This window comes from Poromitra crassiceps (assembly GCF_964638095.1).
Source record: "Poromitra crassiceps genome assembly, chromosome: 19".
In the NCBI taxonomy this organism is placed as follows: Eukaryota; Metazoa; Chordata; class Actinopteri; order Beryciformes; family Melamphaidae; genus Poromitra; species Poromitra crassiceps.
The window spans coordinates 15,512,651-15,527,228 of NC_139646.1; the positions used below are offsets into that span (position 1 = coordinate 15,512,651).

At 45.4% G+C, this 14,578-nt stretch overlaps 1 protein-coding gene across 2 annotated transcripts in view; it reads left to right on the forward strand.

Annotated features, from left to right (window-relative positions):
• Positions 1 to 14,563, forward strand: part of krt222 (keratin 222) — a 26,496-nt gene extending 11,933 nt beyond the window's left edge. For both annotated transcript variants that reach the window (XM_083656022.1, XM_083656021.1), the window contains 5 exons: positions 5,224 to 5,349; positions 6,058 to 6,278; positions 8,895 to 9,118; positions 9,427 to 9,529; positions 13,081 to 14,563. In XM_083656022.1, the coding sequence (XP_083512148.1) occupies positions 5,224 to 5,349; positions 6,058 to 6,278; positions 8,895 to 9,118; positions 9,427 to 9,529; positions 13,081 to 13,294 (888 nt within the window). In that variant the 3' untranslated portion in view covers positions 13,295 to 14,563. The remainder of the gene's footprint in view (positions 1 to 5,223; positions 5,350 to 6,057; positions 6,279 to 8,894; positions 9,119 to 9,426; positions 9,530 to 13,080) is intronic.
• Positions 14,564 to 14,578: the final 15 nt, after the last annotated feature.

Sequence of the window (14,578 nt, forward strand, 5' to 3'; positions counted from 1 at the left end):
AAGTTTCATCAAAGTCAGTGTGAAATTTTGACCTTTCATTTTAGCGCACCCATCGGGCCAATAAAACTCCAGCACACAGTGCCAAAATGTGCCATCTCTCCGTGATGCGTCCACATTCACCAGTGGTTTCTGAGATGCTTGAGTTCAACCTTTTTTTTGGTCTTCTTTTTTTTTTATCAAGTTTTTATTTTCAACCCCTAATTCCCCCCGCTGTCCCGGTCATTGCTCCACCCCCTCTGCCAATCTGGAGAAAGCCGTAAACTAGCACATTCTTCCTCTGGTACATGTTCAGTCGCAGCGACTTCTTTTCACCTGACAGCGAGGGGTTTCACCAGCAGGACGTAGCGCGTGGGAGGATCACACTATTCCCCCCAGTTCCCCTCCCCCTAAACAGGCCGACCAGAGGAGGCACTTGTGCAGCGACTAGGACTCGCCGGGAATCTCCACGGTGGTAGCAAGTGCTTTTAACACTACACTCCCCAGACACCCTAGAGTTAAAACTTTTGAACTTTAAAGGGGGACTAACCCCCTAGATATGTATTAGAACAGTGATTTGAAAATACCTATGGAAAAAACCAAGAAATGACATATGCTCTTGTCTATACTGGACTCTTTGGCTGTGTTGAAGTCCAGATTTTTTTTCGGAAATCGACGCCATTACAGTTTGCCTATTGCCTCAAAAATAATTTATTTGAGAGGGGCCATATCTGTATAAATATCAACAATTAGCCAACGCTGGTGGCCTGTATGGAAAGAGCTTTGCTCAAAATGGTTGAAAGTTATATCAATTTGGTAATTCAGTGGCGAACTAGAAATTTAATTATTTTTCTGCATGTAACTCTATGGCAGTGTGTTGAACTACGTTACGAGAGCAAAGTGGCATGGGCTCGTTACAGCAGCACACCGCACAATACGACAAACCCCCCGTTCTGGGGTAACACAATGCGAGATTTCTCTACGTCATTCCCTCGTCCAAGTTGCCATATAGTCCCTTTTTCATTTTAGTTTGGGGGCTTTTCGTGATTGTTGTTAAAAGTTGTGCAAAAGTTTTTTCCTCTCAGCGCAGTGCAGGCTGCCTGCGCCTCCTCCCTCCTGCCAGACCCCGGCTGGCGAAACAGCCTGTTGCATGCATGGGGCGCTTGTAACCTCACGGAGCAACAAACAAACAGACAGAAATAGCTGGTGTGCGATTTAGAGAATACAGTCTGAGATTGGGTACAGGATTGAGGGAATCCCGCATCTGTTTGCGAAGGTGCGACTGGACAGGACGCTTTTCACAGACGGGCACAGTAGTCGGAGCGAGGCGAGTGTCTCTCAGGGCAGAGCTGCAGATCTCTCCTTCTCCTCCGCGCATTCAGTCTGTCCAAAATCATTACCGATATAATCTCAGTAGGAGGGATGCAGGGAAATGATAGTAGCCGATGTGTTTAGAGAAGCTTTGTCACGTTGTCACGTCGTAGTATAGCGTTATATTTTACATGTGCGCTAAACTGCGACCATATTTGTTTGCGGAAATATCAGACTGCTCTCTCTACTCGAGCACAGAGAGCTCTGCTCTGCTGCGCGCGCCCGCGGAGCTTGGAGCTAGTGCATGAGGTTTAAAGTAGGACTCTCTCCCGCCTGGCTGGGCTGGAGACAGCTGCTTCCAACTCGGACTGATAATATATACATCATCATTCGAGCTTATTCAGGTAAGATATTAATAAAGTAGTGACACATTCAGCGGGAAACTAACTATAATTAAGACATGTGCCAACTTTGACAACGTTTGGTTCAGTATTTTAAGAGCAAACTTCAATAAGAATAGGCTTGGAGTTCTGAGGAGCCAAAAGGGTACAGAGGGGGTAGGGGAGTAATTATCTTGAAATCCCATAGTCTTTGGGGGCACTGTGACGTCAGTGTGCCCCTAATCTCCCATTCATTTGAGAAAAAAAAAAAAAGCAGTCTTTGACCCTAAGAGGGCGCTTATGCCAGGTATGCTGCTGAAAAATGATACAAATGGTAAAATGGCAACAGTTTGGTGTCAAATGTGGAAATTCTGACCAGAATTCTTCACACATCACCCCCAAAGTCATATATATTGGTTAAAAGCTGAAAAAAAGTGTTTTGGAGGTTAGTTCTCCTTAATTATACCCTCATTGTACTAATACGTGTCGTTTTTAAACACTGGAACACAGTGCAAAGACACATCATCCCTCCAAATGTTGTCAACATCAGACCCTTTTGGTGTCTGAGATATCAGCTGAGATATCAATATCAGCTGAGATATCAGCTGAGATATCTCAGACGAGATATGGACGGATGCACACAGCCAGATCCATCCACAGCCATCATCCTCCACCCAATTTCATGGTGTGGGGAGGCAATGACGAGTGATTTCGGACGATGTCTGATGTGCTGTTTCGTTACTGCTAATTCAGCACTCACCTACTGCATAGGACACACAGGGCGTCAACTCTTTATTATATTAAATTATTCACAGAATCAGCGATTAGCAGATAACAGAAATCATTTGTGAATTGCTGGTTTAGTAAAGTAAACACAGAATAACTTGCATAACTTGACTCATCTTCTTTTGTTGTGCTGACAAAATGTTGTCACAACTGTATTGAGGCAGCTTCACTGCTTCACTGCATCTGAAGGAAGGAGATGACTGAGTGTGTCAGACACATAACACATGTGTCAGCACAGCGATTATCGATTTTCATTTGGATGCAAGGTGTTCTGTGTGTACATGCAGTCCTTGGTGTATGCTACATTACAATGTCTGTTTACCCAAATTGATACAATACACTATTGACACAGTACCACCTGTGGCGGGATGTCCTTTGACTGTGTGCCAGTGGGGTGGGAACATAGCATTTACCCACAAGGTGTGTATGCGTGCCCATGTGTGGATAGGAGGGTGTGTGTTCAAGCCGAAATGCTTGCCAACATTCTCCTCAATCCTGTTCACTTGTTCACTTTACAGGAGTGAGTTACAGTAGGTACATCGACATACTATCAGCTATTAAACACATTCACAAAAACCTGAATGCGGTTTCATTTATTGGAGCTAAGAAACTGAGACTATGGGCCTCCCCTCAGACTATAGTTTGTGGACAAAGACCCCCCCCCCTCCCAGTTTACTTGCTTACCATATTTTCTCTAAATTCCTTGATGCCTATGAGATCATGATTTTTTTTATTTGATCCCATAGACACTCAACAATTACATTCAACAATTGAGCCAAGATAGCCTGATATTGCTGTTTGACATACTTCAGAATAAATACATAAAAAAGGTCTGTCTGAAGGCATTTACTTACTCTGGGAAAGTGGGGAAAACACTCAAATTCCCCAAAACTACTGTATCACTTAACTATCTCTTAATCAAATCACATACTACTCTATGTGATCTCCTTTTTATAACTAATGGCATCTCGCGCGATATGCGCGCTCAATTAATAGGCTCACCCACTGCGCGGGCTCACTAGCTCGGCCGCTGCACGGCCTCACCCGCCCTGCAGCTAGTTGAAAGGACCACACAAGCTCTAGGGCTTTATTGTGTTTTTATCCTTTTGATCAATATTCTTTGTATTGTCCTGTGCAATCCTGTTTTATTGCATCAATAAAGACATCAATCAATCAATCAAGCTCGCCGAGCTGGCCCTGCAGCTTGCATACACAGCTCGGACGGTGCGCGGCCTCGCCTACACTGCAGCTTGACCTCTGTGTGGGCTCACTTGCTCCCTCGCCCACCCTGCAGCCCTGCGGGCTCACTTTCTCATACATCCCTGATGACCACTGCACATCTCGGCCTCACCTGCTCTATGACATCACTGATGTCATCACTGATGACATCACATCATTAGGTAATTAGGGCAATCACCTAATTAAAAAAATCCGGCTCCATCAGGTCACTCACACCGCCCAGGGGCGGAAGACATCGTCTCCATCTTGTTCCTCTCCGATTCTACCTACTTATACTCCCATCACTGATGACATCACTGATGACATCATCACTGAACTATAGCCTCAGCCTTAGGGCAATTAATCTGACCTAATTCAAAAAATCTGTCTCAGGTCACCCGCAAGGGTGCTCTTTACACCCCCTGAAGGTTTCAGCCCGATTGCATGTAAAACGGCATACTGTAGCTGTGGCCGGGCACAAAAAATGGAAACAGACAGAGAAGAGCAGACAGAGAACATTGTCCACATTGACAAATTTATATATATAGATAGATGTAATACCTAATGTCATATTTTTTCACTTCCATTCACTGAGCCTCCCCTGAAACTACTTGCAGCCCCCCTGAGGAGGCCCGCCTCCCACTTTGAAAACCTCTAGATTAGATGATATGAGTGTGAAGACTTGTAGCTCCAATCAATGAGATCCTGAGTGTTGGGTGGTTCAGATTCAGATTCAGACAACTTTATTTATCCCAGAAGGGCAATTCAGTTTAACAGCCTACCCAACACCTTCAAAAGCTCACAGTGAGCTACAAACTTCAGACATGTCAGGACGTAACGTAACAGCATGACATAACATAAACAAACAAATAATGTCAGAGATAACAGATCAGCCTCATATAAACATGAACAAGAAATAAAAATATACATATATTTCTATGTGTAAAGACATGAGAACATGTATAAGAAATAAAAGATATATATCTATATGAACGAGCCTAACCTGTTCAGCACAGACAGGATACGTACAGCCTGTTGTGCGCTCATATAAGTGAAGGCATTCATTTAAAATGACTACTGTCTGTGTTTAACAGCCTGACAGCTGAAGGGAAGAAAGACTTGGAGTACCGGTTAGTTCTCCTAGGGGGCGCATAGTAGCGCCGGCCTGAGGGCATCAGAGCAAATTCACTGGACAAAATGTGGCTAGATTGTCTGATGATCTTTTTTGCCTTCTGTACCATACGTTTCTCCCAGATGGAGCACAGGTTATTCTGCTGGACTCCAATAATCCTGGAGCAGACCTTGACTATAGCATTTAGGCTATTGCTGTCCTTCACAGACAACACGTTGAACCAGCAAATAAATGAAAAAGTTAAAAGACTTTCAATAAAAGATTGGTAAAAATTACAAAGAATGGTGTCACAGACATTAAAGGAACTGAGTTTTCGCATTAAGTGGATTCTTTGCTGACCACGCTTGACAATAGACTCTGTGTTCGCCTGTGCGGGTGGGGGTGTGCCTCTTCTAACATGCGATCCCCCTCCCCTCCCAGGAGGAGGCAGCGTGGGCGCAGGTGAGCCTTGGGGGCACGGCCCTGAGGGAGGCGCGGGCCGAACTCACTGAGGCCAGGAAGCAGTGGCACTCCCTGCAGGTGGAGATCGAGACCCTGCATGCCTTGGTGAGAAAACACCCACGCACACAAGCACCCACACACCATCATCACTGCTATCTCTCCAGCTACCTGCCTGCACTGATAACATCTCAGACATGATGTCAGGCATTAATTTATAGATTTGACTTATCGAGATGTTGGAAGGATGGCAAAATAAACACTTGTTGCCATTGTTTTGCTAATGCAATAAGGTAGGTAGGCAGGCAATAAGATAAGATAAAACTCTATTGATCCCTGTGGGGAAATTAGGTTGTCAAAGCAGAAAAAGTGACAGGGTTCAGTAGGGGAAAAGAAAATAGAATGTCACGATGGAAATAGTCTGTTTCATAATACATATTTACTGTATATGCATTCAATAAATGCAGAGGCAGATATAATGCAAGAATATGTTAATGATGGGAAACAATTTGAAGTAAGGACAGGAGTCTTAGTAACATGTTGTTTCCTGGTATTACTTGTCACTAGTAGCCAAACAGTAGTAGAATTTGTATAGCCTACCTACAACACCTGGTATAATAAGCAATAAATATACAAACAAAGAAACAGTAGAAATAATAAAATATAAAATAATAAATGCAATAAAATAAAATAGATAGTTATGCTGCCAACAACTTCAGCATGCTAGGTAAGTGACAGTGGGAAGATTCATGAATGAAAAAAAATCTCTTAACATCAATAATCATAACCATAATCACCCCCCCCTTCAAAATCCAGGAGAAAGGCCTGGAGAACTCCCTGCAGAACACCCAGGAGCTGTACTCCAACCAGCTGCAGGACCTGTCCCATGTGATCGTCGGGCTGGAGAGCGAGCTGGAGCAGGTGAGGGGCGGGCTGGCCACCCAGCGCCAGCGCCACAGCCAGCTGCTCAACACCAAGATGAAGCTGGAGCGGGAGATCGCCACCTACAGACGCCTGCTGGAGCGTGAAGAGGGCAGGTGAGGGGAAGGGGAAAGGAGTGTTTGAAAGTGAATTGTGTGGTTTCAGTGTCAGCCCGGTCCTTCCCAGGAATCCAACGTCTATCAAATTGGTTGGTTTTAGGTGTGGATGCATGTTTTCGCTTGCATAAATGCTTTGACACATGTATTTCCACAACAGCTCTGAAAGGTGATTTTGCTCAAATAACACTTTCATGTGGGTCCCATTTTAACACAATAATCATAATCTGTTTTTATTGTTTTCCATGCAAACAGTCTGTGGAATCATTGCCAAAATGAACACGAATAAGGCAGAAAACTTTAGTGCTTTAGGACAAAGTAAACAAACTGTGCAAAGTCAACAAAACTGATTCGAAGGGATGAACACAGCTTTAAAATATGGATTGTTGGATTCTTACCTTTATATCACTGTCAAAAGAGCTAATTAAATGTATTGCTATTTTATCTTTATCCAAAGGGGATGGCCAAAGCATGCCTTTCTGCCATGGATGATGGGGATTTTATTTGCCTAGCGATAATGAAAAACCGCAATAACTGCAGGTTGAGACTTAGTCAGGCTGTGGTTCACTTCACGCCCAATCAAAATAGAGACTTAGTCAGGCTGTGGTTCACGCCCAATCAAAATAGTGACAGTTAAACAAGTGTTTGGAAATCTACCAGAAATTCCAGTAAATTTGCATATAACTATGAACACCACAAGCAATAAATGAAGGGATGACAAAGGCTCAAAGGTCACTTTCTGAGTGCTTTTCTCCTCTCAAAAATTCACCATTTGAACTATTGTGTCAACTCATAGCTTGAAAACTAGAGCATTCTCCTTCATCATACGAAATAATAGAGTCTGACAGTAAGTGTGGAAATCAACATCAGGTGTTCCAGATAGTCCATTTGTCTTTTCCTTCAGTTCAAGCTGTTTTATTAGGGAATATTCCATTCCCCTGGTATGGCATTCATTATCTTCACAGGGGTGTTGGACCGCAGACAGACAGCTCATATCATCCTCCTTTTCAATTTAACAACTTTGCTGCGTCAACCATATGATTTAGATTTTATAGTTTGAGGAAATTTGGTAATTTGGTTTTACAATTCATTTGTGACGGTTACACAGCCTCTCCAGAATCCGAGTAGAGCGTCATGTGTATCGCCCCAACTACTGGCTGCGGTTTAGTGCATTTGGCCTGCATTTCTTTAGAGGGAAGATGCTTTTCTTGTGCAATTTGACTGACGCCATTGATGACAGACAGGATGTGAATCTGAAATTTGCACTGTTTGTTGATATTTGAGTAGGGTGGCGACAATGCGGACAGCAAGCGGTGGCTCAAAATGAGACAAGCTAGCTAAAAGATGAGCACCTCCACATGCTAAATATATTATTTTTAACTGACGTATTTGCACACCTGAAACCACAATGGTTTTTTAAGTGTGGTCTTCTTCATTCTTCAAAATAAGCAAAATACCAAAGGCACAAAAGATAAGATGAAAAACTGCACAAAAGTCAAGTGTTGCATTTCAACCACACTCTAGCATTCACTAACAAAGACCACACAACTTTGAGATGCATTTAGATGGTTTATTGAGGGCAAGAGGCATCGAGAAGGGAGGGATGAAGCAAGGGTTGCGGGTGGAGAGATGAATGCAGGGGGTCGAATGAGTTGGGGTCGATGGTTGCCTCGAGGAACCAGAGAATTAAGTCTCGCTAATGGGGAATCTTCCTCATATCCCCTGTGGTTCTTGTACTGAGAGAGAAGAGCAAGGTGTTGAGGGTCATGGTCATGGTAAGGCACGTCTAAAAAGGATGGAGCAGGGAATTGAATTGAGGCGTGGTCTTGTTCCTGAACTTTAGTTATAATAATAATAACTTCATAACTTGTGGTAGGATCTGAACATTGCAAAGCGAAAACTACCCAAACTACCCATTCAAGAATCTAGCTGTGCATTCTTTCAATGATCTTCACAGGTGGTACCATAGAGAGACATGTGCACTGTGCCGTATGATCTTTTTTTAATTTTTTGCTTGTAATTTACTGTAATAATGATTTCAAACAAATAGAGACGGGTTTGTTTTCCAAATGTATGTGTTGTTGCAGCTTCATCGATCAGTTGTGAAGGCAAGATTTGTCACATAGTACCTATAGGTTGAGGCGATGTCTCGTCATAGACGCTGGGCTAGCTGGCTCAGCCTGGCTGGGGCCGTGGTCAGGGTGGGGTAAATCCCACGTTCTATCCATTCAGCAAAGTTGGAATTTAGCTGCTAGCCCAGCCCAGGCAGACACGATCGGAGATTTAACCACCGCAGTAAACGCACATCTGAGCAGACGTCTTGTGTTCTGCTCTAGAATCCCCAAACCTGTAGTTCAGAGCCGCAGCACAGTCCTTTGGTGAGTCAGCCCATTGAGATATATGGGTGGTTTTACCCCACTCGCGCGCCAGCCGTATAACATTTTGTGGGCGTTCCCACACATGCCGACTGTCTCTATGGAATCACACACACACACACACACACACACACACACACACACACACACACACACACACACACACACACACACACACTCTGTAAACAAGCTACAGTATAATTACTGTATGCTGTCCTCAGACTCTCTCTGCTCCTCCCAGGTACATGGGCCGTAACGGGCAGCCGATGAGTCTGCAGCCCTGGAGGGCTTCTGTGGTGGAGCCCAAGGAGAACGTGCTGGAGAACGACTTCAGTGACCCGGCCCTGACGCCCGACGAGCCCAAGTCAGAACCCCTGCCTGAAATACCTCCACTGCTCCCTGCAGACAGCGGGCTAAAGAAGAACTCCATAATGCACAGACAGCAGAGCCTTGTAATCCTCACAGGTAAGACACATACACACATGAAGAACATGGCGGCTGTGGCTCAGGAGGTAAAGAGGGTCATCCACTAATCAGAAGGGTTAGGGTTCAATCCGCATGTCGAGGTGTCCTTGGGCAAGATACTGAACCCCTAATTGCTCCCGATGGTTGTGTGCAGCACCCTGCATGGTACAGTAGCTTGCCGCCATCGGTGTGTGAGTGTGTGCCTGAATGTAGGCATTATTGTAAAGTGCTTTGAGTGGTCGGTAGACTAGAGAGGCGCTATATAAATGCAGTCGATTTACCATTTTGTCATTACTGTCTTCTTACAGAGCCAGAGCACGATAAAGACTTGCTGATCTCCACTGTGAAGACTCAGGAGATTCTGCAGGGCAACGTGGTGCGGGAGAGTGCAGAGGGTCACGGCACCATCGAGTAAGTATCGATCCTCCTGCCATCTACTGACCTGTTGTCAGCACCTTTGGTTAAGTCTGAAAGCTAGGCATTTTCCAGTAGGAAGTGCCAACAGCATCACTTTAGGATGTAAATGTATTTGTACTGCAATATATTACACAGATAATTACTTATTCGACTTACTGTGAGAACAACATAATAAAATATTAAAGGTAAGCTCATATTTCAGTTCGACTGCACGCTATTTTCTATGGCTGCTGGGACCAACGAGCTTCTAGAACAATTGCTGAAGCCGCAACACTACAGTAATAAATCACATGGCTTTTGACTCAAATGACTCATAATTGACATTCAAGATTCAAGATTCAAGATTCAAGATTTTTATTGTCACTCCATGGTACAAGTATCACGTGTGAAATTCTTGTGCTGTGGACTCCGTTTACGACATAGTACAAATAGGCAACAAGCAATGAGCAATAGGCAATAAGAAATAGGCATCAATAAGCAATACTAAGCAGCAATAGGCAATGCGGCAGAATAGCGATAAGACAAGTCAGTGGCATATTCATTGCACATAGGTGCACGTCATGTGCATACGTTAGACGTGTTTGGACATTTTAATTCGACGTATTTGACATACATTACAGTGCAAGTAGCATGTACCTTATTAAACATACAATTAAACATTAGGCATTGTGCATACGTTAGACGTGTTCAGACATTTTAAATTCGACGTAATTGACATACAGGTGCAAATAGCATGTACCTTGTTAGACATACAATTAAACATTAGGCATACATAATGGTAGCAGCTGCAGTACGGTACGGTACGACTACTACACTATTTGTGTATGTTAAGGAGTCTCGTGGCCTGCGGGAAGAAACTGTTCCTCAAGCGATTTGTGCGTGCTTTTGGAACCCTGTATCTCCTCCCTGAGGGTAGCAGGGAGAACAGGCTGTTGTGGGGATGGTTTGTGTCTTTGATGATCTTCAGGGACCTCCTGAGGCACCGCTGGTTATACAGTTCGTGCAGTTCTGGCAACTCGTCTCCTGTTACGTGCTGGGCCGCGCGCCTCACCCTCCGTAGCGCCCTGCGGTCCATGGTGGTACAGTTCCCGTACCAGGCGGTGAAGCAGCCAGTCAGCAGGCTTTCAATGGTGCCTCTGTAGAAGTCCCTGAGGATTTCTTTCCTTAGCCCAAACTTCTTCAGGCGCCTGAGTCCGTGTATTCGCTGTTGGGCCTTTTTGACAACAGTGGCGGTGTGGCCGGCCCAGGTCAGGTCCTGGTGGATGTTGATTCCCAGGTACTTGAAGCTGTCCACCCTTTCCACCACTGTGCCGTTGATGGTGATTATGACATGACGACATAAACGCACGGGCCGCCATTCCAGGTCCTCCGCACCCCGTCGACATAAAGCGTTGATTTGGCGGCGCAGTTTCCCATGAGTCACTCATCATCGTGCCTCATGGGAACTTCGCACTTCCTTTAATGGCTTGCGTTTGATGTGGAGATACGCGCCTGGTGGGGGCGCTCCAGGGCGTGGCACCTGTTATTGTTGGCTGAGACATGGGTGGAATTCTTTGTACACATCATCAGGTGTTAAAATCCACATACACACAGGCACAGGGCTGCACACACACCACGCGCACACACACACACATGTGCTACCGCACACGCACGCGCGCGCGCGCGCGCGCGCGCACACACACACACACACACACACACACAATCACCCAGAGGGAATGGCGTTGCAAATACCTTTAGCCCAAAGTCATCAGCTCTGCTCTCCGCGGTGCCTGAGTGTGCTGTTTTCATTTAAGACATTGTTGTCTTCTGAACTTTCTATCACACATGAGGATAATTATGCCAGATCGTTGTTAATGAGGCATGTGAATAGTATTGTTGTGTGTTTGGGTGGGCCTCGGCACTCACGTCAGTTGAGCAATGAGATGTCCTGTACACAGTTTGTCCCACCCGAAGTTCATCAGCCGATTCTGCATGGTTGTTTTCGAAGCTTGTGTATCCTGTCAGCCTGCTTCAAATACCCCCCAGATGTTTCTCCCATTTTCTCCCCCTGCTGTCCCGGTCATTGCTCCACCCCCTCTGCCGATCTGGGGAAAGTTGTAGACTAGCACAAGCTTCCTCCGATACATGTGCAGTTGCCAGCCGCTTCTTTTCACCTGACAGCGAGGGGTTTCACCGATCGGACATAGTGCGTGGGAGGATCACGCTATTCCCCCCAGTTCCCCTCTCCCCCCGAACAGGCAACCGACCAGAGGAGGCACTAGTGCAACGACCAGGTCACATACCCTTAATCCGGCTTCCCACCCGCAGACACGGCCAATTGTGCCTGTATGTGTGGACGCCCGACTAAGCCAGAGGTAACACAGGGGCTCAAACCTGCGACCCTCGTGTTGGTAGGCAGGGAATCTACTGCTGCACTACCCAGACGCCCATCCTGCTTCAAATCTATTTCAAAGACCAAAATGTATTCATCTTCATGTATTAGATTGTAAGATATGAAGCTTGTTTTCTGGATCACTGCTGCCCTCTTGAGTAGGTGTAGCTGTGCATCAAATTAATCACTCCACTTCAACCCCATATCCTATTGGCGGAGTTTCTGTCTGTTTGTCCAGAGTATGATCGCCTCCGAACATTACCAAAACACTGTTCAGGGGTCTGGCATAGGTTTGGTCACACACACACACACACACACACACACACACACACACACACACACACACACACAAAGGCGCTACAGCAATATTTGACGTATATTCTATATTCCCACAACCCTTCAGAATAAAATTCCAACACACAATTCACACACAGCCCTTCACAATAAAAGTTCAACACACACTTCACACAGCCCTCATAATAAAAGTCCAACACACACTTCACACAGCCCTTCACAATACACACACTTCACACAGCCCTTCACAATAAAAGTCCAACACACTTCACACAGCCCTTCACAAAAAAAGTCCAACATAGTCACCAGTCCACCTGCTGACGCCCTGCAAACGGGAAGGAGGCCCTCTCACCCGGCCTGAGCGCCCCGCGGGAGGGAAACACCGCCCCCTAAAAGACATGTGTGTGACTTTGAGCAGGGTGTCAGCTGACAACTTTGACAAAAACATTCCAAATCACATTGCTTCCAAAGAGTACTTGGGGAACAGGGAGGTGGGCCCCCGCCGAGGAGAGCCCCAGCTCGGACCCCCCTCTCCCCGGCCCTCCTCCCCCCACCGGAAACTGCTAATGTCCAGCAGAGCTCATGGCCAACGGCCTCCAGGCAGCAGGCTCCTCCAGGCCGCCCTCAGAGTTAACCAATGGACCTTGGGGGCCTGGCCACACCGTGCCTACGCTATACGCTATAGCAACTGCTCCCTACCTCCTCCCTCCACCCACTGTTACGGTTACCTCCCAGAGTCTGGCCAACGGCATGGTGTGGGTGAAGGGCTGCGGTGAGGGGCCAGCAGGATCAGGGGCAAGAGGTTAGGGGGAAAGTTAGAAACGCCCGAAGGGCACTTTGTTCTATTCATCATTAACCCTGACTTTATGTCCAACCTCAGGACAGAGAAGATCGACATGGTGATAAAGCAGTGGGAGGGCTCCTTCTTCAAAGGCAACCCCAAGCTGCGTAAGAAGTCGGTGTCGCTGCGCTTCGACCTGCACATGGCTGCGGCAGACGAGGGCTGTGCCCAGACCAAGCAGGACAGCCTCCCCGACGTGGAGGTGCGTCTCATCATGAAGCGGTCCCGCAGCATCCCCGCCATCACCCAGTAACTGTCACCACAACACCGGTGCCCTTCCCCCTTCCACATTGCCGCTGGCTGTGGCAACACCGGTGATGTTGAGAGTACAGAAATAACTTCTGTATCCTTCCTTGACATTATGGGATTTTGCCGTCCTAACATGCTTAACTTGACTTAGTAAAACCCCATCACAATGATTCATTCAGAAATGTCTCATCAAGGACTTGGTGTCACCCGTGTGTAAAAACTGATATTCATCTCACAACACTGACAGAACAAGCATATTTATCACCAGGCTTTTATGCAAATATTATGGGGCCATTTTATAGAATCATAATTACATTCAGAAAACGACATCAAATATACCGAAACTATGCCCATCATAATAACTCAAAATTATAGCATATTTCTGTATCATCATTCTATATTAAAGACTCAGTCTACACTGTCATCAATGCAATATGGGTTGTTGTCACCATACAGTACAAAAGAGATTCAATGATTCTGCTTAACCAGAACCACAGCATTTCATTCTAATCAACTAACAGTCTTGTACAGGTGGCAGAGTGCAGAGATAACGATAGAGAAATGGAGGCATGGTGCCACAGATCAGCGGTGTCACTATGAGCTACTGTGAACTTGTGAAGTATCAAAGTCTTTTTTCTCTCCACAATTTTCTGTCTGTAAATGCTTTGCATTGCATTGCAGAGTGACTCAGAAGAACCTCAGCACTGAGCCGAGCTTGTACCTTGTGGGGCTTTGTTATTGTAGCTCATTCTCTATGTGGAGAAAATATTTGTTGGCAACTCAAACGGATAATGTACGTTTTACGATGCATTATCCCAAAAACTGCTCACTGTGAACTCAACAGCAGTGAGGCTCTTATCACTCTCACCATGTGGCTCAGAGAATTTAGATGACGTGTCTTAACCAGAGGGGGGCAGTATTTGTAAATAGTTCACACGGCAGTATCTTCAATGCTCGACTTTGGGGTTGTGGTGTGTAACACATGCTATCTGTAACACTTTAAAATAAAGTTTTTATGCTACGTTTTGAGTTGGCACCAAAGATATTAAAATGAAGAATTAAACCATTGTGCATTGCATTTGGGTGCCTCTGAATATGTAAAGAAATATATATATATATACTATTTAAAAAAGATTACCTATGCAGTTCTTCCTGTGCTTGAGTTTGCTTTGCTTCATGGAGCACTACAGTATTCTTTTTCATTTTGGGATCTATTTAACTTCAGAATGAAGCATTATGCTTTTATCTAACAGTTTATCATTTAAAATAAAAACTATGTGCAGGCTGG